This window comes from Notamacropus eugenii, chromosome 2 (genome assembly GCF_028372415.1).
Source record: "Notamacropus eugenii isolate mMacEug1 chromosome 2, mMacEug1.pri_v2, whole genome shotgun sequence".
In the NCBI taxonomy this organism is placed as follows: domain Eukaryota; kingdom Metazoa; phylum Chordata; class Mammalia; order Diprotodontia; family Macropodidae; genus Notamacropus; species Notamacropus eugenii.
The window spans coordinates 371,319,145-371,343,726 of record NC_092873.1 but is presented as its reverse complement, the minus strand read 5'-3'; the positions used below and the strand labels follow the sequence as shown (position 1 = coordinate 371,343,726).

At 40.6% G+C, this 24,582-nt stretch overlaps 1 protein-coding gene and 1 non-coding gene across 6 annotated transcripts in view; both read left to right on the top strand.

Annotated features, from left to right (window-relative positions):
* The window catches only part of TEX14 (testis expressed 14, intercellular bridge forming factor), a 143,717-nt gene that overhangs the window by 32,763 nt on the left and 86,372 nt on the right, over positions 1-24,582 (top strand). For all 5 annotated transcript variants that reach the window (XR_011975288.1, XM_072646846.1, XM_072646845.1 and 2 more), the window contains exons 3-6: positions 8,934-9,048; positions 11,620-11,785; positions 16,876-17,012; positions 21,486-21,567. Coding sequence is in view for 4 of the 5 variants with exons in the window: in XM_072646846.1 (XP_072502947.1) it covers positions 8,934-9,048; positions 11,620-11,785; positions 16,876-17,012; positions 21,486-21,567 (500 nt within the window). In the remaining variant the exon portion in view is untranslated. The remainder of the gene's footprint in view (positions 1-8,933; positions 9,049-11,619; positions 11,786-16,875; positions 17,013-21,485; positions 21,568-24,582) is intronic.
* LOC140530482 (small nucleolar RNA U3) lies at positions 7,644-7,860 on the top strand. The gene has a single exon (XR_011975921.1). It is a non-coding gene; the product is annotated as a small nucleolar RNA U3 (small nucleolar RNA).

Genomic DNA, 24,582 nt, shown 5'->3' with positions numbered 1-24,582 from the left:
GCAACCAGTAAAGGGACTTTTTGTTTAAAATACTTTGTCTCAGAGTACCAACCCTATAGCCCCAAATCACATATGACCGGAAAACAATCTAAATGAGAATGAATACAATCTAGGTGTTTAGTACTTTTCTTTTTAACTGCACTGGCAGAAAGACCAGGGCCTCTAGTTACACTTAATTTTGAGAGGGTTCACCTATACCTCAGCTGATGGGCCAGAAGGGTTATTATGCTCAACCCAAATACAAAATTAAGCAAATAAGGAAGCAAACAATATTTTTTTTACTAAGTTTTAATAGGTTACCACCACCATAGTACTTTTAAGAGCCTGTCCTAATGCCAAACAAGAATAAATAAAATTAAAAGTAAAACAGAAGGAGGGAAGAAAAAGGAAAGGGAAAAAATGTTTCAGAATGAAAGTCTTATCCCAAATGAGCTCTCAAGAATATTTAGTTCTCCCACCAGGGATTAAGGATGGACTGAAAATGACCCTTCACTACCAGGTAAGAAACCAAATTGTCTTGGAGGAAGCTTTTTCTCATGGATCCTTTCAGCCCATAAAACAGATCCTTGGCAATGTATGTAGATGGAGAATTGTGCAGAATCTCCAAGAGTCCTTGTAACAAAAACATCATCCTGTTTTTTTCCAGTGAATCCCTGCAAGACTATAGGGCATTTCAGATGGAGGACTGAACCTGCTCAAGGATAAGACAGGCAGAGTAAATAAAAAAATAATAGTAAATCGAACTCATATGAACTCCAAGCATTTGTGCAGCCTCCAGAAAGGTATTAAGCACTGTAGTTGATTGAATTCGATCCTTCCAGTCCTGGAGATGCCCCCAAGATCTCACCCAGAGCCTGAATTGAGAAGGAGTCTTCTGCCACAAAAAACTTATCACTCTGGGCTCAAGCAATCATTTTCATCCAGGTGGTGAGACTGGCCCCAAAGACAGGGGAGGATCAGGCTTTTCTCACACCACCTGACTCACAGTACTTTCTCTCCAGAGGCCTGAGGAAAGTCTTTTTTTTTTTTTTATCATGGCTTTCAGGTAGGCCCATAATTTTTAAATTGTCTCTCCTGGATCTATTCTCCAGGTCAGTTGTTTTTCCAATGAGATATTTCACATTATCTTCCATTTTTTCATTCTTTTGGTTTTGTTTTGTGATTTCTTGGTTTCTCATGAAGTCATTAGCCTCCATCTGTTCCATTCTAATTTTGAAAGAACTATTTTCTTCAGTGAGCTTTTGAATCTCCTTTTCCATTTGGCTAATTCTGCTTTTGAAAGCATTCTTCTCCTCATTGGCTTTTTGGACCTCTTTTGCCAATTGGGTTAGCCTATTTTTCAAGGTGTTATTTTCTTCAGCATTTTTTTGGGTCTCCTTTAGCAGGGTGTTTACGTGTTTTTCATGCTTTGCTTGCATGTCACTCATTTCTCTTCCCAGTTTTTCCTCCACCTCTCTTAACTTGATTTTCAGAATCCTTTTTGAGCTCTTCCATGGCCTGAGCCCATTGAGTGTGCTGGGATACAGAAGCCTTGACTTCTGTGTGTTTCCCTGATGGTAAGCATTGTTCTTCCTCATCAGAAAGGAAGGGAGGAAATGCCTGTTCACCAAGAAAGTAACCTTCTATAGTCTTATTTCTTTTCCCTTTTCTGGGCATTTTCCCAGCCAGTGACTTGCCTTCTGAATATTCACTTCACACCACTTGGCCTCCAGATCCTCCCAGCCAGCGTTTGGGGACTGAGATTCAAATGCTGCTTCCCAGCCTCAGGGCTTTTGGCGGAGGCAGGGCTGCTATTCAGTGTGAGATCAAGTTCAGGTGCTCAGGTGGGGGCAGGGCCGCCTCACAGGCTCAGTTCCCTCAGGGGGTTTATGCAGAGACCTTCAACAATGGATCCGGGCTCCTGCTTGCTTGGGGAGCCCTGGTCTGCTCCTGCCTCCGCTGCTGCCTCCTGAGGGGGCCTGAGTTATGGGGGCACCCCACACCCCTCTCGACCCGCCAAAGAGACCCTCTCACCGACCCTTGTCACCTGTGGGTGGGGGACCCACGTGGCTGCTGGAGATTCCGTCCCTGAAGCCTGCTTGGATCCACTCCTTTCCGCGCTGTGCCACCGAGGCAGGGTTGGGCTCTGCTCCGGGTCCCGGGTGTGAGGGACCTTTTGCGAGAGGTTTTCAGGCTCTCTGGAGCAGAAATCTCCTCCGCTCCGTTGTTCTGTGGCTTCTGCTGCTCCAGAATTCCCCGGTGGTTCTTTTTTTACAGATATTTTATGGGTAGTGGGTTCGGAGGTAGTGTATGTGCATCTTTCTACTCCGCCATCTTGGCTCCGCCCCCTGAGGAAAGTCTTTACAAAAAAATAAGTAGAGCTTATATCTAGGATAGTCACTGAAAGGGATTGTTGAAGGGAAAAAATACTAATACTGATACTCTATTCTTCTATTTAGATCCAAATCTACCAGAAACGGTTTTATTGTAGTTAACATTAATCTATATCCAAGACATTTCTAAGAGAGAGAGAGATATTCAAACTAGCATAGACCCTGATGCCCAGTGACATAACTGACATAACCCCAAGACAGTTTTAGGTATCTTGAAAAAGGAAAAGATTATAGTATGTTAAAATAGAGTTGTGGGTAACTATTCCAGAGTTGTCACTATGAAGTTCCTTCCTGGGCCACATCTCTTAAGGGTTCTTTCTTGTGCTATGTATCTCAACCTTGAATTCTAAAAAAGAAGGGTAGGAAGTCGCTATCAGGACAAGGGTCATTTGATTATTATCCTCATTCCATTTCAGAGGAAAGCTGTAGTCTTTGTTCTTTCCATTTTCCCAAAGGGAAGGGATCTAGAAAGGATTTAGACTGGTGAAATACTTCTAAAAATATTTCTAGAGAACCTTAAAAAATTGATTTTTAGTTTTTACCATGCTTCCACTAAATTAGAAGTACAAAATATCAGTTGTAGACAAGGTATTGGTTTCTTCTACCACAAAAGAGATGCTTAAAGTCATAAAATGTAATAAAACAATAACCAACTGTACTTTAAATAAATGCAAAGACACTTAGCTGAACTGCTATATCTGTGTTTCATTTTATCTCTGATCTGAACTGTTTTCTTAACTGGAAAACCTGGATGACCTGACAGGTGAGTACAGGCTTACGTTTTCTTAATCCTTTCAGCTGAAGCATCCTCCGGTGTGTTTCTCTGAGAGATGACATATTTTTTGAGAAACAGTTAATTTTGGGAGAAATCTCTCCTGTTGGCCTCTTGTCTCTCACTCAGAAAGTCCCCTTCCTTTCAGGTCTGTAAGGCAGAACTATCTATGGTTTTGTTTATATAATGCTGAGACAGCCTATAGGGAATCAAGATTGAGCCCTTTGGTTTGCCTAGCTCTAGACAAAATAAGGAGAGGTTCAAAAATATAATAATAATAATAACTTGCATTTATGTGAGACTTCAAAGGCTTCAAACACTTTCCTCATAGCACGTTTGGGTAGGTGCCAAGGCAGCCAGTTCATTTCTCAGAATTTCTCTTTGGTCACCTGCATTCATGGAAAGAAGCATAAAGTAGAAAAAGCAGCCAGGGACTTGAGAGGTCAACTCTCAGTCTTGCCTGCTGTGTGCTATATTCCTTCTGGAGGTTGGAAATCTTTTACTAGCTTAATGAGAGTCAAGGGAGAGATGTTCCAAACTATTCAGGGCCCCAGTGAGCCTACTGAGAAAGCAGCTTTTCCAGGCACAGTCAGCCATAAGCTGCAACACAGTCCTTGGTCCTGGGGACATTCGAGAACCAACCATGAATCCTGAGCATGGGGCTCATCTTCTACCTTACTCCTGTAGCAACTATACTGTGGCTCTTTCTCCCAGAGCCAGGCTTGTAATATCTGCCCTCTAAGGGTTTTAGGGTACCTTGAGGAGTTTTGGGGATATCTCCTCTAATCCCATCAGCTCAAGACTCTTTTGGCAGTTTCCCCCAGTATTAGGGGCCACCATTCAGTAGCACAGCAATTCCATTTAACCACTTTATAACCATTATCTTTTACAAAGGGAAATTTCTTTATTTCCTCTAATACATCAAAGGGACATTCTCCCCTGTACCATCTCAACCTCTGGGAGCTAGTAGTCTCAAAGCCTAGTTCAGTTCTTACGTAGCATTGGTCCCACCAAGTTCATGTCCAGATGCAACATGACTGTTGGATGAGACCTATCCTAAGCTTAATGTTAGTCTAGTTGCAGAAGGTCACTCAAGGTTACTTCTTGCTCTATGGGGCAGTAGTACTGGGTTGGCAACAAAACCCAACATGGATTCTTGTCCCCTAGATACCTGTGACTCATTCTTCTAACCTTTCCAAGTTCACAAGGTCAGAGACTCCACTCCCTTCACCCAGAATGGAAAAAAACAAAAGTAGAAGCAAAGGCCTAAGGCTAAGACAGAGCCACATGAACTCAGAGAGCAGAAGATCCCATCATCTCCCCTTGGAGGTTGTGAGCAAAGGAGTCCCACTACCAGAGAGCAGCTTAAGAGAAAATGGCCAAAAAGCCTAGGTCAGGCCAGACTTTTTTGAAGGTCTCTGAAACCAAACAGCCTTCTCTTCACCTTGTGAAGCCAACCAGAGCAAACTACAGAATATCTTGCATAGGCCAACCTCCTAGAAGCAGGTTTCCTAGCCTCATACACATGGAGAGATGCCAGTATGCCACCTGAGACCTTCTGGGCCTGTGTGAAATCCTTATTACATTTCTCTGATAAAAAAAAAAACAACTGTGTTGCTCCCAATACTTAAAGATGAATTTTATACTCATTTAACTTTATATATTCTGATACTTCGCTGTGCTTCCAACCTTATGTAATAGCATAGAGAGCTGCTCCTACATTCCACAGGGATTGGGGTGCTTGCCCTCTCCCTGGCAATCAGCAGGCATTTATTAGCACCTAATTTGTGCCAGCCATTGTACTTGGCACTAAGGCCCCTTGGCACATGAGCCTCTACTTGACAGCTTGTGCATGTGGACTGGGTTCAGCCCTGGGGGAGCCTTTCTTCCTGATTCTCTGACTCTTTAGGTACCCCTCATGAATCTTCAGGGGAAATCACTTAGTTTAGTTCTGACTCATGTTTAAAGTCCCCTCAAGAGCAGGGAAGAAAAATGGTTCATTGTACCCAACATGCAATGTAAATTAGGTATGGGACAACTGTTTATTTCCTCCATATAAAAGAAATGCTTAACACAACAAACTCAGAAGTACGAATTAACAAAAACTTAAAAGAAACAGCAGTAACATAACTACTATTATATCTCCATGAAGGTAAAATACTTAAAATATCAAAGAATGAAACTTTTAGTAAGACTGCAAAACAGTTATTTTCCATTCACCTTAGCTCTGCACTGTCTTCTTCAGTGTCTATATTCTCTGGCAAAACCAGACCAGGTTGTGGGGTGTTGCTTTCCCTCTAAGGAGCACTTTAGGAGGTACCTCCTCTAATGAAGTTGGCACTCACTTCAGGACCTAGGAGTTCCTGATCTCTTAAATTCATAAGGCAACTTTTAAGCTTTGTTATGTCCATCTTCAGGGAAAGATCACAAAACAGAAAAGGCACCAAGGGTCCAAGACCTAGGCTTAGGCTTTCTAAGGCAGGACATGTGCCCACTGTAGTCACCAGACTACTGACAAAGGAGAGGTTGCCCCTTACCCACTCCTCTAGTTAGAGGATCCTTACACTCTTGGACAGACAAGGAAGGAGAAGACTAGAGGGAAAGTTCACTTCTTTTTAAGGTCTACTGCATGGGGAACTCTTCCTGCCTCATCATCCAATCTGGCTGCCATAAGTCATATACATGGCCTCATGGAAAGGACCATGATAAACATCATAGGAAAGGACCAAGTGCCAGGCATACTCCATGAAGTTTACTCTCGTCAGAACAATGGCCACAGAAGTGAGGGGAAAGTCCGTCTAATTCACACCCAGTTTGCTCTCATCCCCCAAAGATCTAGAGCTTGAAGATATCTCAGAGGTCATATAGTCCAACCACTTTCCTGGTAAACGAAGAAACCATGGAATCGGTTCAGTCCTCAAGGTCACGTATGTCAGAGGTGGTGTTTGAACCCAGGTCATAGGATCATAGATCAAGAGCTGGGAGGGACGTGAGAGGCAATCTAGTGTAATAGACTCATTTTGCAGATGAGAAAACAGACTCAGGGAGGTTGGTGACTTCCCCAAGGTCACTTTAATGCCAGAGGTGATATTGAACAGGTCTTCTGATTCTAGAGTCAGTGTACTTTGGATCATACCAGTTCTTCACTCTTACTATATGACTATTATCCCCTAAAAATAACAAGCCCATTTATTATAAAAGCACTATTTAAATATGAATTTTATTTTTCCACCTCCTTCTCACTCCAGGATGCCATTCCTCTGTAGCAGGGTGCTTGACCTATAGTAGGTGCTATATAAATCCTTATTCCCTTTTACCCTTCCATCTCTCTAAAGATCCTTCCAGATTCTGTTTAAGGCTTCCTTCCTCAGGGAAGTCTTTTTTGACTTCTCCACAGAGTCCCCACTGATCCCTTTGTCTGAGTACATGTTATTAGACCAGGCATTTGACACTAAATACAAATACTTTATATTTACATTGTGCAGAATTTATATTTATCTAACTTGCTTGATTTATCTTCTCCTACCCTGTAAGTTTCTTGGGGGGGTGAGACTTGGTCACTTTGTGTCCCCACAGATGGCATGGTGCATTGACCAGAGCTCAGTCATCATCTCTTTTGTGCTTTTATTTAGCTTTGGATGTGAGTATGGCCTTAATTTCTCAAGAGTAAGGACCTGGAAAAAAAGTATCTGTACAGTAGTCTTTTTTGTTATTGAGTCATTTCAGTAGTGTTCGACTTTTCATGACCGCATTTGAAGTTTTCTTGGCAAAGATATTGGAGTGGTTTGCCATTTTCTTCTAGTGGACAATGTAATAGACTCAAGTACATTATAGTTGTTGTGGTGTCTGGCCTGAGAGCCTAAAGGGACACCCAGTGTGGCAGAGGCAGTGTCTTCTTAAAAATTATTACAGTAACAATGAAAATAATAACTGGGGTTATTATAATCCTTTAGGTTTACGAAGGACTTTCCTTATAATTGCGTACTTAAATTAGGTGTTAGTACCAGTAACATTTTGCCTGTTTGACAAATGAGCGCTTCAGACACTTGCTCATGGCCCGTCTGGGAAGAGGTCAGCTAGTGTGGGCTCTCCAGGGATGCAGGTACCCGGTACTTCGGAAAGTGGGCATCTAGGAGCTTTGCTGAAGTCTCGACAGTGTTCAGAACGTGACCAGGTGATAGATCGATTGTTGGAAGGAGAGGGGGTCGTGGTTGTTTTGGGAGAGCCACCGCGGGGGAGGAGGGGGAGGAAGAGGCTGGGTTCGGAGCAGTGATTGGCTGTCGGGAGGCAGTATGCTAATGAGCACTCGGGAGGCTTTCGGGGTCCCGAACCGCGTCCGGCTGGGGGGACGAGCTGTGTGGGGCTTGCGCGTTGGCGTGCTTGTTCGGGGAGACGCGGCGCTTCGCTTTGGGGTGGAAACGGGGAGGGTATGGAAAAGTCGCCGTGAGGTAACAGTGTGCGGGGTGTGCTGTGTCGGGCGCGTCGGGAGAGTACTGGTTAAGACTATACTTTCAGGGATCATTTCTATAGTATGTTACTAGAGAATTGTGGCTGAAAGTGTATCACGGAGGTGACCACGAGGAGGAGCTGTAGCGTTCTCTTCTGAGCGTGAAGCCGGTTTGTGACGCTGCTTGTGGGCAGTTGTTACTTACCATTGATGATCGTTCTTCCTTTCCTTCGGGAAGGGTGAGAGGAAGAGAACGCAGGTTGAGTGGCTTTTTCTATCTATGATTAGTGTACCAAAGTAATCGTGGCGTTTTGTGTTTCTAAAAGCTTTGGTATTTTTAGTTGATGTTGGGGAGGTCTGTGAGTTTAGCGTTTTTTTTCTCTTGATGTTTTTGCGTAGGTCTGTTGGTTTCTTGTTTTTATAGCCTGAAAAAGTTTGAACAGCGAGTGAGTGTGTGAGGTCGGATTAGTCCATTGTTTTACCCATCTTCCTTTAGTCCATTTTAGTGGTAGCAAGGAATTGGAAATCGAGGAAATCAATTAGGCAATTACCGCACAATTTGTGGTATATTAATGTGAGGGAATACTATTGTGCTATAAGAAACTATAGATCGTTTCAGAAAACTCTGTGAAGACTTGTATGAAATGATACAAAGTGAGAAGAACCAGAACAGTTTATACGGTAGCAATAATATTGTAAAGATTATCGGTTCTGAAAGACCAAAATGACCAGCAACAGTTCCCAAGGACCAATGATGAAAGATTCCATCCACCCGCAGAAAGAGAAGGGCTCAGTGAAGATTGATGAATATTTTCTTTTATTTCTCTTTTTCTTGGAACATGGCTAATGCAAAAATTTATTTTGCATGTCTATGTTTTTAAAAGTTTTTATTTTTCTTATGTCGATAAGTGAGGGAGGAGAAAGGAGGAAATTTGGAACTAAAACAAAATAAAATTGAATTTCAAAAGTAGCATTCTTTCTAACCATGAATTCTAAAGTTGATGAGAATTGAGATTTTGATTCTTTTGAGCAAGGATTTTTTTTTTTCTGTTGAGCTTTAAAAAAATCACTTAATGATTTCATTTTAATTACCATATGGCATTATAGGGAAAAGACTAAAGGCTTCATGATGGAAATGTCCTAACTCAATTTACATGTTAAATTCAACTGCACTCTTGTTCATCTTTTGGATAACATGACAAAGGAAAGTTATAAAAATAAATAAAACTTGAATCCCAGAATACACATGACAAGAGTTGATCTAAAACTTTAGAATTATAGCTGAGTAGCAAAGAAAAATTTAAGAAAGTTGCCTCCATTCATTCTTTCATTTACTTGGCAGGAATTTATGTTGACACTGTAAATTCCTTGGGCCAGACGGCACTTTTCACTGCAGCATTGTTAGGTCTTCCCAAATTAGTTGATGTCCTGGTGGATTATGGATCAGACCCAAATCAGTAAGTATCTTGTAATTATGATGCAAAAGATTGCTGGTAGTCTCTAAAGATGTTAGAAAATGGTACTAGTAATCTTCACCTCTGGAGGCCAGTTTGAATTATGAAATATTTATTTATTAAGAAGCAATTTTACAGAATTTTCATCAAAATTTTCTAAGGTAAGCCCTTCCAGGCTTGTTTAAATTGAATAGATGAGACATTTGTAATTAACATTATCATTTGCACATTTTTTATTAATATATTAAAATCTATTTCTTAAAAATTTCATTACCTAGTCATTTGCAGTGTTAATTTACTTAATAAATCTCTTCTTTAGAGAGAATATAGAAGTCATTGTTTAGAACCAATAATTTAGTACAATAATGCCTTCCTGGATTAATTTTTGGAGTTCAGTTTTCAATAAAACACCATTTTTCATTCCTTAACATTAATGAGACTTAAGAGCAAAATCCAAATCCTTAAGTTTTTAAACCTGACTAGATTTTTTTTTCAGGAGTGGATTGGGTGAGGTATTGCCACTTGGATTTGTGACAGTACTTCAAAAATGTGTACAATCAGAGAGGCCTCCAGAGCATTACCTGGTAGTGTATACATTTTACATGGCATAATTAAACTATGCATAAATATAGGCCTTCATAACAGACCCGAATCATAGAGATGATAGGATTGAAAGCTGGAAAGAACCAGAGATCATCTAATCCAGGGGTGGGGAACCTAAGGCCTTGAGACCACGTATGACCCTGTAGTTGCTCAAGTTCGGCCCTGACTGAATCCAAACCTCATTTATTCTGTGAAATTTGGATTCAGTTAAAGGGCTACACTTGAAGACTTGGAGGGCCGCATGTGGCCTCGAGGCCTCAGGTTCCCCACCTCTGAATCCCCTGCCTTTTATTTAGAAGATAAAGCTATACTGAGCCATGTAATACAGTTATTTATAGACAGTATACAATTACATGATAAAGATGTTTATAAATTAGTGGTCTCCAAAGTGGGGTCCTTGCAAAGAAGGGCTGTAAAAGTTATGTGATTGCTCTGTTGGAGTATGAAAAGATGACTATAATTGCATTCTCCTGGCAGTAGTTAATTGTGGGACTTGTTTACAATACAACCACATCCGTACTTCACCCGTTCTCTGCCAATACTCCCCTAGTCTACCACCTCCAGCATGTGGGCAAGCTCCTGACTTTTCCCCTTGTGCAATTATAACTTATTCAGGTTCTCAGAACTTCTCTGCTGTGTAGTTCCCACTGGAAAATTCTCCCCTCTCACTGCCAGTCTAGCCTAGAAATCATCTTATGACTGTGACAAATGAAACCTTCAAGACGGTAGGCTCTGATCCCAGCTCTTCTCACCTGTGTTTTTGTTTGCAGTTGCACAGAGTGGAAGTGAGTTTCACAGTAGTGTGCCTTTGTAAGATGGGTCATAATGTAGTAGCTATAGCTGAGAGAGACCTCAGAGCCTTGTAGTCCAACCCTGTATTTTAGTCTGGGAATCTGTTTTTTGGTTATCTACATAATTTGAATTTGTTATGCCAGTGATTATTTCACTCTAATTTATTTAATATGAACTTATTCATCTTTGAACAGTAGACTTGTATATATGGTCCCCTATTAGAATATAAGCTCCTTGATGTCAGGGACTATTTCACTTCTTTGTATCTCTCAGTGCTTAGCTTGGTACCAGGCACATAGTAAGCACTTAATGTACATTTATTGAATCAAAAATACTTGTTACATATGGCAAATTATTTTATGGAAATAAGCCCAATTTCATCTATTTTGTTCCCAGATTTTTTGGCATCCCAGGGATGGCCCCACACTACAAGGCTTTCCAGACCAGTGTTCTATCGATACATTATGAGGCAGTGCAGCTAGCACAGTGGATAGAGTACTGGGCCTGGAGTCAGGAAGACTTGAGTTCAAATTCTGCCTCAGACACCTGCTAGATGTGTGACCTGGGGCAAGTCACTTAACCCTGCTCGCCTCTGTTTCCTCATCTGTAAAATGAGTTGGAGAAGGAAATGGCAGATCTCCCTAGTGTCTTTGCCAAGAAAATCTCAAATGGGGATGCGACTGAAATGTGTGAACAACAAAATGTAATAAACCACATTTCTGTCATTTGCAAGCATGGGACCCTGGGCAGATCACTTCTCTGAGGCTCAGGCCCTAAAGTCTCTAAATAATGGAGGGAGAGGGAAAGAGGAGTACAAACAATGTGGTAGCATCTTTCAACCCTAAATATGTTTTGTTTTATTTTTTGTCACATTAGTTAGCAGAGTAATGAACTGAGGTCTATCACAGAGATATAGTGAAGAATAGCTTAGTTAATTCAAAAGAGCACCTACTTCGGGATTCATAGCCCAGAATTTTGGTTGCAACCCTGGCATGTTAGTACTTTGTGACAAGCCATGGGTATAAAGGGCCTCTATTTTTTTAAGCTTTCTGAATTTGTGGGTTTTTGACACTTGGAGAGCTAGCCAGCAACTTCCAAAGGCTTTTCTCATTTGCTCTTTGTTGTGGGGGAGTTTCCATTTGCTATTTATAGTCTAACATTGAATCTTATGTTCCTTAGTCGCTGCTTTGATGGAAGTACACCTGTTCATGCAGCAGCATTTTCAGGCAATCAGTGGATCCTCGGCAAACTGTTGGATGCAGGTGGTGATCTGAGACTTCATGATGAAGATGGCAAAACCCCTCAGATCTGGGCATTGTCTGCAGGGAAAGAGAGAAGCACTGTGGTAAGGTTGTGCCCCAGAATGAGGTGGAGTGCTTTCTAGGAAGCAGCCCTGAGCTCAATTAAATCTTCTGTTACAAGAACCATTCCTGGTTTTGATCCAAAAGAAATGTTTAAGACAGATCATTGAAATAATATTATTTCTTAATATCTATGATTCAGCTGAAGCCCTAATAGAGGAAGCTAAGTGGCATGGGGATAGAGTGTTGGATTTGCAATCAGGAAGATATGAGTTCAGATTCTATCTTGGATATTTACTTAGTTGTGTGATCCTAGGCAAGTTGCTTATCCTCTTTCAACCTCAGTTTCCTCGTCTGTAAAAAGAGCATAATAATAGCACCTATTGTACAGGATTGTTGTGAGGATCAAATTATTTTATGTATGTATACGTATACTTATAATTATATACATATATGTATGTGTATATATAGTGCTTTGTATCACTTAAAGTACTGTATAAATGCTCGACATTAATTTTTTAAATTATAGTTTATATTTTTCAGTCAGCAAAAATCCACATGCTTACTCTCCCATCCCAACCACACACATTTATTCCCCCTCACAAGCATGTATGGTCAAACAGATGAAATTTCTGCACTGGAAAATATTTATCTCATTTTGCACTCTGAATCCTTAATCTCTCTGTCAAGAAATAAGCAGCATGTTTCATCTTCGTCCTTTGGAATCGTGGTTGGTCATTATGCTGATAAGAATTCCTAGTTCTTTCAAAATTGTTTCTTCTTTACCATATTGTTGTCATTGTATAAGTTTTCTAATTCTGTTCCCTCATTCATCACATACAGGTTTCCCCAGGTTTCTCGGAAACCATGCCCTTCACTTCTTATAACTTTATAGAATTCCATCACATCAATACATTGTAACTTGTTTATCCATTCATAAATTTATGGATGTCTCTTCAGATTACCTTTCTTTGCCACCTCAAAAAGAGTTATAAATATTTCTATACATCCTTAGTTGATGATTTGTTTTGTTAGGACTAATCCCTTCTTTAACCTGTCCTCACTGTAATTCCTCCTCCCACCTTTTTCCTTTCCCTCCTTTTCCCTCTTGAGTGAAATGTATGTCAATACATTGTGTGTCTTGTGTCAGTGTGTGTATCCTTCCCACCTTTAACCAGTTCAGATGAGGAAGGTTCAGTGTCAACCCCACCTGTGATTCCCTCCTCCATGTTTGTATAGATGTCTGCTTGCTCCACCGTGATTATACGAAATGATTTTCCCTAACCTTTCTTTCCCTTACCCCACATCCCAGTGCATTCTTCTCCTCTTCCTTTTCTTCTCTTAAGATCACCAAAACATAACAGAACCCAGCAAAGACATCAAAGAAGAAGGAAAAAGGACTTACGTACAAAAATATTTATAGCAGCTCTTTTTGTGGTACCAAAGAATTGGAAACTAAGGGGATGTCTATCAATTGGTGAGTGACTGAACAAGTTATGGTATATCAATGTGGTAGAATACTGTGCTGTAAGAAATGAATAGGATGGTTTCAAAAAAACCTGGAAACACTTGCATGAACAGATGCAAAACTGAATTGAGCAGAACCAGAATAGGTTACACATTAATAACAATATTGTAAAGATAATCAATTCTGAAAGATTTAGTAATTTTTATCATGTTACTTCTTTTCTTTCTTTCCTTCCACTTTCCTTCCTTCCTTCCTCTTTCTCTTTTCCTTTCTTTCTTTTTCTTTCTCCTTTCCTTCCTTTCTTCTTTCTTTCTTTCCTCCTTCCTTTCTTCTTTCTTCCCTCTCTTCCTCTTTTCCTTCCTTCTTTCCATGGCTAATATAGGAAAATGTTCTGTATGACTATATGTATTTGCAGTAGGCTTTATTTTTCTTACCTTCTCAATGGATGGTGGAGGGAGGGGAGAGTATTTGGAACATGAGTGGGGAAAGATGTAACAGAACCATTCCCAGGCCTTGTCTAATTAGACTCCTTCTATGACCCTTGATGATAACAGGGCTCAGAGGGAACAAATTTATTAGGGACAGATCCTCATATTTGAATATAAGCAGTTTATCCTTGTTTAATCCTTTATGTTCATATTGCCATTTTTATGTTTTTCTTAACTTCTCTATTATAATTTCAGTTTTTCTGAAGCTTTGTTCTAATTATCAGAAATACTTACAAGTCTTTTATTTCATTAATTGGCAACTGTTTCCTCATGTAGTATTATACTTACTCTTGCTGAGCAAGTTATTCTTGGGTTGTAAGCCTATATCCTTAACATTTTGCAATATATTACAAACTCTCTATTACTTTAGAGCAGTAGCTGCTAAATCTTGCGTGATCTTGACTGTGGCTGGTAGGTACTTGAATTCTTTATTTCTGGCTTCTTGAAGTATTTTATCTTTGACCTGAAAGTTCTTGATTTTGTCTATGACGTTACTGGGAATTTTCATTTTAGCATTCCTTTTAGGAGGTAACTGATGGATTTTTCTACATTGCCCCTTAGTTCTAAGAAATATGGGCAGTTTTCTTTTAAGATTTCTTGAAATATGCTCTAGGTTCCTTTTTTATTTGTGTGTGGCTTGATAGTTGAATGATTCTTAAATTTTTTCTCCTTGTTATGTTTTACAGTTAACTTGTTTTAACTATGAGATACCATAGATTTTCTTGTATTTTTTTCAGTCTTTTAACTTTGTTTTAGTATTTCTTTTTGTCTCATAAAGTTCTTGACTTCTATTTGGTGCTTTCTAATTTTTTTTATGAGTTTGTTGCTTAGGCAAGGTTTTATAGCTCTTGTGCTATTATTAATTTCCTTTTTGATTCTTTCTTCAGTATCTCATTTCTTTTCTAATTTTTTCCTTAAGCTCTCTCATTTCATTTATAAAAACATTAACTCTTAAACCTTTGTTTCATGAACTCTTCCAAAAAGTCTAGTTGAGTTTGTGACCAAGGTAAGCTTTTTTTTGAAGCTTTGCTTATGGGTGTTTTGGAGTCTTCATTCTCAGTTTGTATCCTGAGCTTCCTGCCACCATAATAGCTTTTTATGGTGGGGTTCTTCTTTCATTTGCTCATTTCTTCCAATCTACTTTCTGATTTCATACTTGATGTTAGGGCTTGGCTGTGTTACATTCCTGGGAGGAAGGTCTGGGCTTCTGTTCTTGCTTTCTTGGAGGATTAAGTGTTTTGTGTAATTTCAGAATCTCAGGTACAGGCTGGGAATTTGCAGGCTTTCAGTTCTTCCTAAGTGTTCTGATCTAGGGCACAGTATGATTGCTGCCCCCTAATCTGAATTCTGCAAGTTTCTGGACTGGGTTTGGGTCTGAGCAATAGTAGATGCTGCTGGACTGAGCCCTTCCGTTGGTACAGGGATATAGGTTGTCCTTGGGTCTGGGATTTCTGCCCTGGTTATTTGTTTGCAGCCTGCGTTAGAAGCTGTACCTGAGATCCAACTTATCTCCTAGGATCTGAACCAGACAGTTTCTGTTTGCTGATGAACTCTCTTTTTTCAACACTCCCCAGGGTCTCTGTACTTGGAAGTTACCCCCTCTTGTAGGTCTTCTTTCTCAATCTGCCCTGTATCTGTGACCCAGGAACTGTCTAGTGTGTGAGAAAGTTGCCAGTTACCCCTTTTTCCATAGCAGTGCATCAGTATGGGTCTGGTGGTACTCTGGTATGGGTCTGGGATCTCTTCTTGCCCAGGTAAATAGCCTCTCTCTGGCCTCTGGCCTGACACTGTCCCTGGTGTTCACAGGCCTTCCTTTCTGACTTTGTATGCCAAGCTGATCTGGACAGATGACTCACTGTGACTGTTTTCTGGATTTTCCCATCAAAATTCAGACTGGTGCATTTCCTAGATATGTTTGAAGTTTTTGCAGGGCAGGAAATCAGCTGTATGCTTTCTGCCACTCTGTCATCTTGGTTCTGTCCCCTCAATGCTAGCTGTTACTATAGGTTTCTGTAGCTTTCATCTTGGCTCTACACTATGCAGTTACCTCCAGGTCCATATCTTCTGACAGGCCAGGCCAGGAGTTGGGCTTATCCTCCTCTCAGTGGTCATCTTCAAGAAGGTCTGTAGCGAATTCCTTTCCCAGCATAAAACTGGTACTGACTGAGGACTCAGGAGCTCCAGTCTCTTGAATTCACAAGGTTGCCTTTAGGGGTATAAAATTCTATCTCACGAGCCCTACTTAGACACTTAGATGTAAAGAAGAAATGAGACAGAAGAGGCAGCCTAAGACCCAGGTTCAGATTCTCCCAGTCAGGGTCTATGCCCCCTACCAGGGTGGGAAAGTCCCAGAAAAGAATTTTCCATGTTCCTTGTTCTAGAGACAAATGAAGACACCCAGAGGGCAGAGTAACCCCTCCTGCTTTAGTGATCAGTCTTCTCCTGTCTAGGTTCCTCACCTTACCCGGCAGCTATGGCCAGGTAACAGAGACAGTGGACCAAGGAATCACCTGGAGTTTCCTATGTCATTCCAAAGCAATAAGCTCTGTTAGTGGCCAGCTATATGTCTCTTGGGAAGTGGTCAGAGTTCAGGCTTAGAGCATGGGGGATAGGGAATACTACTATTTATTCCTTTCCCTATTTTTATTGAAATAAAGCCTCTCTCAACTCAAATCCAATGAATATTCTCACATCTTAGATTATAGGGTTATAACATCATTTCGAGTCAATTCCAATGGAACACCTTGCAAGGTTCTAGGGACACAAAGACAAAGCCAAAATGGTCCCTGCCCTCAAGGAACTTGTATCCTAATGGGAAGAATACAGTGTGTGCATGGGTAAGCAAATACAAAATATATTCAAAGCAATACAGAGTAACTTCAGGAGGGAGAAAGCCCCAAGAACTGGGAGGCATCTCCAGGAAAGGTCTCATGAGAAGATGACCCCTGAGCTAGCTGTATTTGGAGGAAGGAAGTTAAGGAGGAGGATTCTGCTGGTTGAAGATGAAGAAGGAGAGCCTTCTACGTATGAGAGACCACCTGTTCAAAGATTTGGAGGCAGGAGTTTAGATTTGAAGTGTTGTCTCCCTCTCCCCTTGCCACTTTGCCCTTCCTCAAGTATTCTTTTGACCGGATGTATGGGTGTCTGATGTTGAGAATTTATGCATTATTTATTGTAGATGTTGGAGTTCATGCACCGCTGTGCCTCCCATATGCAGGCAATCATTCAGGGATTTTCTTATGATCTGTTGAAAAGGATCGACTCTCCACAGAGACTCATCTGTAGCCCATCCAAATTTGGCAACCTGATACATGGGTAAGTGCCTTTCTAGCTAGGAAGCCCAATCAAGGACATAAATGGCCAAGTATCTAGTCATTAAACCGTAACGGTCAGACAAGAAGGTAATAGCCATTTGGTTGTAATAGCTGCCACCCTGTCAAATTACCAGACTTGGCCAACAAGGCAGGACTACCCCTACAAAGTCAGTCTTGGAAGAAGGACCCAGAATCAAGTCTTCTTTCTGATGCTTCCCTAGGCAAATGACTGAACCTCTTAGTGCCCAGGCAGCTAAAAATTGAGATTAGAACTTACAGGGCAACTGAGGACTGGCTTTGAAAGAGGGAGTTTCCTCATCAGGAGTTCCTTACAACAATGACGTTAAAGGTCCAGAGCCCAAGAAAGATCTAATAAAAAGTAAATGAATACTTGTGATCACAGTAATTCAATTAGTGCAGTTACTTGATAAGTCTCTCTTGAGTGACTGACTGAATGAACGAACGTCTTTCTTTTGTTCACAGCTTGGATCAGGCCCCTCTGTGAGGTTAAAATGTGATCTAGTATTATTTTTCTGTTATTTCTTGTTCCCTGGCTGTGTTCTTGGTACCTGGGGTTATGAGACAGCCGAGCTGGAAATAAATGCAGTGGTACTGTAATTAGGAACCCAGTTCAGCTGCTTGGGTTTTATTTCCAGTGAATATTGCTGCAGAACAGGAAATTTGTTTGGCTTTAAAGGTTTACAGGAGAGCTTCCTCAACACCGCTAGGGTCATGGCAGTCACCAGCCAGCCTCAGCAGACTGAGCTGCGAACCATGTGGCAACTTAAAGTGGCTATGAGGAGACAGTACGCAGACCTGGCAAAACATTAGTGCAACAAAACGTGAATATTAGAAAGAGCAGCACTGTATTGTGTGCTCTGCCCTTCTAGCAATAATACATCATTTCTGGTTTTTTTGCCATTCACCATGAAAGGGAAAGTGGATGAAAGCATTACTTCTTCCTGATCCATGAGGGAAGTGCAAAAGTAAAACTTTACTATTTGCAATGATACTGCCATCTAGAAATACGTGCATTCCAAAAACAGCCTTTTTTCCCTTTTCAAATCTTCTTGTTTATTATTCATCAAATGTCATTCAACAAATTTCTTTTAGTGTCTACAATATGCAAGACAGTGAACTGGGCATTGATAATTTAAAGCAATGTTAAGTCTTCATCTCTTTTCTCAAGAGAGCTTAACAGTCTAGTTGGAAAGACAAGACATATGAAGAAGTATATTATGGTATATTGGAAAATTAATTTTGTGATAGCCCCAGCTCTGCCTCTAACCTTCTGTGTGAATTTGAACAATTCAGTGTACCCTAAGAAGCTTAGCTAATTCTCTAAATTTAATAATTCAGTTCAGTAGACAGCTCTAGCAGCTGCTGGTACCAGGTCCTGAAAGAAATGCCAAGCTTAGCTAGATAAGATAGCTCTTGACCTTACAAAGCATACAGTTTAAGGAGAGGAGTGTGATCCATAGGAAAATAACTGACATAAAAAAAATAAATACATAAGAGATGTGTAAAGCAAAGTACTGTCTGAAGTCTGAGGGGGGAAGAAATCATTACCAGCTGAGGGACCTCAGGAAAGACTGGATGATGCTGGCAGCATCTGATTTGGGCTAGAAAGGGCAGGTCAAGAGAGAGGGGGAGGAAACTTCCAGGCACAGTGGATGAGGGCGTGAAGTGGGAAAGAGGGTGGCCTCTGTGAAGGGAGAGCAAGTGCCTAGATTCATGGAGGGGGGAATAATATAAAAATCGAGTTGTACTGGACCAGACCATGGAAGGAGGGCTGTGATTACCAGACTAAATAAAGTTTGAGTTTTACTCAGTAGGGAAGGCTTTTGAGAAGAGGAGTACTATAACCACTTCTTAACATAAGAAAGATAAGCATACAGCTGTGTGAAGCCTGGATTGGAGAGGGGAGATAGAGGGAAGAAGTCTTGATAGGGGGTTTTTACAGTAATCTAGGCAAGTGACAATGAGGGCCTGTTCTGAGATTTTTGGCAGTGGGAGTAGAGAAGAGGTGAAAGATACAAGAAATGCTGCAGAGGAGGAATTAAGAAGATTTGCTGACTGGAGGTGAGAAGTAAAAGAGAGTCAAAGATAGCAGTAGTTTTTAACATGGGAGACAAGGTGAGTTATGGTGCCAATGACAGAAGTATTGAAGTCAGAAAAAGGAGCAAATTTTGGGAAGAAGACAATAAGCATTATTACGGACATACTGAGCTTGAGGTGCCAGAGGGAGAGTCCAGTGGAGATGTACTATAGGAACTTGGAAATGTGAGTGCGGGTCAGAACTGGAGCTACAGATTTGGAAACCATCTACAAAATGGTGATAATTGAAACCATGGAAAAGAAAATGACTCTCTGGGGAGAGAACATAGAAAAGAGTAGAGGGCCAAGTACAAACAGTGCTTAATTCAGTGTTGGGATGATGTCATAGATCTATTGAACGAGACAGAAAAGGTAGAGTTATAGAGGTAGTAGGACCAAGGTAAAGGAAAAGGGAATGTTCAAGAGGATATGGTCAGCTGTCAAAAGCTCCAGAGAGGGTGAAAACTGAAAAGGCCCTTGGATCTGGTTATTAGGTGGTCATTAGTGACTTTAGAGAAAGCCATTTGAGTAGTGTAGTGGGGACATAATCCAGGGTTGCAGAGACTTGGGGAAGAGTAAAAGGTACAGAAATGAAAGTGTCAGTCATAGATCACATTTTCAAGAAGTTGACAGTGAAAGGGCATTAAGGAATAGAGCAGGAAGTGGATGGAGTAAAAGAGTGAAGTGAAGCTTTTTTTTAAGTTTGAGGAGAGGGAACTGACAAGCTCATTAGGCAGAGGGAGAAGAGCCCCGAAAGAAAGAGAGAGGAGGTGACGGCCGGAGTACTGGAGGGGAGGAAGTCAAGAGCACACAAAGAAGGGTTAAAGTCATTATCTTCATTAGAGAAAGATGTTTATGTTCATTAAGACTGGGCTCCTATTGGCCTCTCCTTTATACTCAGGAATGTTTTTTCCTCTGAGGCATGGGAGAAGGAATAAAGACTGAATGGTGATACTGAGAAGTTTTGAGGAGTGGATATGAGGAAACTCCTCTCTAAGTCATCTGCTGTCAAAATAGGGGTTACTGTTTGAGGCTTGAGAAAGGAAAAGCTTTGAAATCATTGCTGTGGGGAATGAGATAGGGAGTCAGTAAGGGTGAAATGAAAGAATTACCTAGCAATGATGAAGGCCCAGATAAGGTTACACACCAGAAATTTGTGGGGTTTTTCCAAATCTGTTATTTCAACAATGTAAATAACTTGCAAAGTGGAAATACCCTCTACCAATGCAAATTAGCAGCTTGTCTACAACTTGTAGTCTTAGAGTTTCTTGTGACAGTGAGCAGCTAAGTGATGAAGGTGAGTCTTCCATCTGCTCTATCTCTTTTCCTGTCACCATAAATTTATAGAGGGTGAAATGATCTTGATTATGTGACTTCCTTGTGTTATACTCAGCCTGGAAGCAGGAATGAAGCTGGATGATGAGGTTTATTGAAGTTAGTAACAGCAAAAAAGTAGTCAAAGAAAGGCAAGAATTTTTATGGCAGTGAATTATTAAAGTGGATAACCATGGCATCAAGAATGGCTATGGTGGTAAATGAAACCTTTGAGAATAGGAAGGCATTAAGTGACAAGAGGTCAAGAATAGGGCAAAGAACTCATTCAGTGTCAGAGAAGAAGTAGAGGGAGGAAGTTTAGGAAATTGAAGAATTTCAGCATTCAGGATATTTGAGATGGGGCAGTTCAGGGTCAAGGGTGTCACCATGGTTTGTGGCTGAAGAATGATGGAGAAGAAAGATCTTGGAGTTGAGGAAGATGAAGAATTTGTAGTCTTGATATGACAGGGCTTGTCAGCATGAATTTTAAAATGTCTGAGAATGATGACAAAGGATAGTCTGAAGTGGAAGACCATGGGCCAGGTGCTAAAGTCATTGAGAAAGCTGGGAAAGTGACTTGTAGTTTGGTAGATGACAGCAAAGAAGTCTTTCTGAAAAGTGACATAAAGAGATTACATGGACTTAGAAGAAGGAAAAGTTTTTAAGGGATGGCAGTGGAGTAGAGATCCTTAACCTTTTCTTTGTCTGAACCCCCCTTCGCAATCTGATGAAGCATATGGACCCTTCTCAGAACAATGTTTTTAAATGCATAAGATACATAGGATTCCAAAAGAAATAAAAAGTCAATGAAAATAAAATTGTCATTTTTCCCATCCAAATTCACTGACCCTGTTAAATCTATAACCCTCAGCTTAAGCACGTCTCTGATAGAAGAATGGCCTTATCCTGGTCCTATCAAATGAATGGGTGGATCATTTTGTGTGCCAAGTGAGTTGTATGTATGAGAAATAGTATTAGAATTAGATTGTCAGGAAACTTCCTGGAGCATTTCTCAGATGCAGATCTGAGCTAATCTTTTTTTTTTTTTTTCCAACATTTTTAGAAACCCTGACAGCTCCCCTAACCGCCTGCTCAAACATGGAGTTGTTTCTTCCAAAAACATCTACAGCTTTGGTTTTGGGAAGGTAAGTTGTTAAAAATGACTAACTGCTGGTCAGTATAAATGCTTAATTTCTCCTTCCTCCTTTGTCTTCCTGCCCCATCTACCTCCCAACATATCAAGTGGGAATTTTCTTCCTTTTTTTTTTTTTAACGTCAAGAAAAGAAATTCCTTAGTTTGGGTAGTAGAGATTCCACAGGCACTCCCCTAAATGATTCCAGTATGTGATTTATTTGGGCATTTCATAAATCAGTCCTTCAGTTATCAGTGAGAGCTCAAGAATCAAACACAATCAAGCACCTTCTGACGGTGAATGACAACAATCACTGGCTTCTGTTTTTTCTTGCACCCTCTTTTTTCCTAATCAGTTAGACTAGGTTTATGTGTTCCTTTACTCCCTGATCTTCTTCTACATATATTGTTCTATTATTTGACAAACACAAAAATTTTTAATTTTGTATTCAGTGATAGAATCTTGATCTTCCTGCTTCCATTCTTTCTCTGTCCAGTCCTATACTTGAGGAAAATTATTTTAGCACATTTGTGGAGTGCATTCATATATCTAAATGTCTTATATTTATGAGCCAGACCAGCAGGCAGTTTCCAGGAGGCTAGAAAAGGCTATACAAGGAGACAGCAGCTTTTTAAAATCTCCTGACTCTTCAAGCTCCCAGTCCCACTCCCAAACCTGTTCACTCACTTTCTTTAGAAAAAGACTGTGTCTCCACTATAGAAGTCCTCATTAATCTCTCTACACCTGAAAACCTCTCTTGGTCTTCGTCTGTTCTTTTCTTCTATCTTTTTTGATAGGATGAGGTGACCCTTCTCCTTTCCTAGGTTAACCCCTTTGCTTGATCGTTTGATTTGTCACCCTCCTCTGAGATCTTGTTCTATCATTTGAGTTATTCTATCTTTCTCTGTCTCATTTTCAAACTCTCCCTTTCATCTTTATCCCCTTTCTCCCTCCTTATGTTCTCAGCACTCTCAATATTAAAAACTTTCCCTGAACTCTGTCTGCTACCCTTTGAGTTTCAAGACAAATTTTTTTTGTATTTAAATTTATTTATTTAAGTTTTCAACATTCATTTCCGCAAAATTTGGGGTTCCAAATTTTCTCCCCATTTCTCCCCTCCCCCACCCCAAAACACCAAGCATTCTAATTACCCCTATCACCAATCTGCCCTCCCTTCTAACATCCCTCCCTTCCCTTATCCCTATCTTCTCTTTTATCCTGTAGGGCAAGATAACTTTCTATACCCCATTACCTGTATTTCTTATTTCCTAGTTGCAAGAACAATACTCAACAGTTGTTCCTAAAACTTTCAGTTCCAACTTCTCCTCATCCCTCCCTCCCACCCATTCCCTTTGGGAAGGCAAGCAATTCAATATAGGCCATATCTCTGTAGTTTTGCAAATGACTTCCATAATAGTCGTGTTATGTAAGACTAACTATATTTCCCTCCATCCTATCCTGCCCCCCTTTCTTCTATTCTCTCTTGTGATCCTATCTCTCCCCAAGAGTGTTGACTTCTAATTGCTTCCTCCTCCCACTGCCCTCCCTTCCATCATCCCCTCCACCCTGCTTATCCCTTTCTCCCCCACTTTCCTGTATTGTAAGATAGGTTTTCATACCAAAATGAGTATGCATTTTATTCCTTCCTTGAGTTGAATGTGATGAGAGTAAGCTTCATGTTTCTTCTCTCACCTCCCCTCTTTTTCCCTCCACTGAAAAGTCTTTTACTTGCCTCTTTTATGAGAGATAATTTGCCTCATTCCATTTCTCCTTTTCTCCTCCCAATATATTTCTCTCTCACTGCTTAATTTCATTTTTTTAAGATATTATCCCATCCCATTCAATTCACCCTGTGCTCTCTGTTTCTGTGTGTGTGTGTGTGTGTGTGTGTAATCCCACCAACTACCCAGATACTGAAAAAAGTTTCAAGAGTTACAAATATTGTCTTTCCATGTAGGAATGTAAACAGTTCAACTTTTGTAAGTCCCTAATGACTTCTCTTTGCTGTTCACCTTTTCATGGTTCTCTTCATTCTTTTTTTTTTTTTTTAATTTAACTTTTAACATTTATTTTCACAAAATTTTGGGTTACAAATTTTCTCCCCTTTTATTCCCTCCCCCCCCCCAAACCCAAGCATTCTAATTGCCCCTGTGACCAATCTGCTCTCTCTTCTATCCTCCCTCTCTGCCCTTGTCTCCGTCTTCTCTTTTGTCCTGTAGGGCCAGATAGCTTTCTTTACCCCTTAACCTGTATTTCTTATTTCCTAGTGGTAAGAACATTACAGTTGATCCTAACACTTTGAGTTCCAACTTCTTTAGCTCCCTCCCTCTCCACCCCTTCCCTTTGGAAGACAAGCAATTCAATATAGGCCAAATCTGTGTAGTTTTGCAAATGATTTCCATACTAGTTGTGTTGTATAGGACTAACTATATTTGCCTCCATCCTATCCTGTCCCCCATTACTTCTATTCTCTTATGATCCTTTCCTTCCCCATGAGTGTCAACCTCGGATTGCATTCTCCTCCCCATGCTCTCCCCTCTATCCTCCCCCCCACCCTGCCTGTGCCCTTGTCCCCCACTCTCCTGTATTGTGAGATAGGTTTTCCTATCAAAATGAGTGTGCATTTTATTCTTTCCTTTAGTGGAATGTGATGAGAGTAGACCTCATGTTTTTCTCTCGCCTCCCCTCTTTATCCCTCCACTAATAAGTCTTTTGCTTGCCTCTTTTATGAGAGATAATTTGCCCCATTCAGTTTCTCCCTTTCTCCTCCCAATATTTCTCTCTCACTGCTTGATTTCATTTTTTTTTTTTAAGATATGATCCCATCCTCTTCAATTCACTCTGTGCACTCTGTCTCTATGTATGCGTGCGTGTGTGCATGTGTGTGTGTGTGTGTGTGTGTGTACTCCCACCCCGTACCCAGATACTGAAATGTTTCAAGAGTTACAAATATTGTCTTTCCATGTAGGAATGTAAACAGTTCAACTTTAGTAAGTCCCTTATGACTTCTCTTTGCTGTTCACCTTT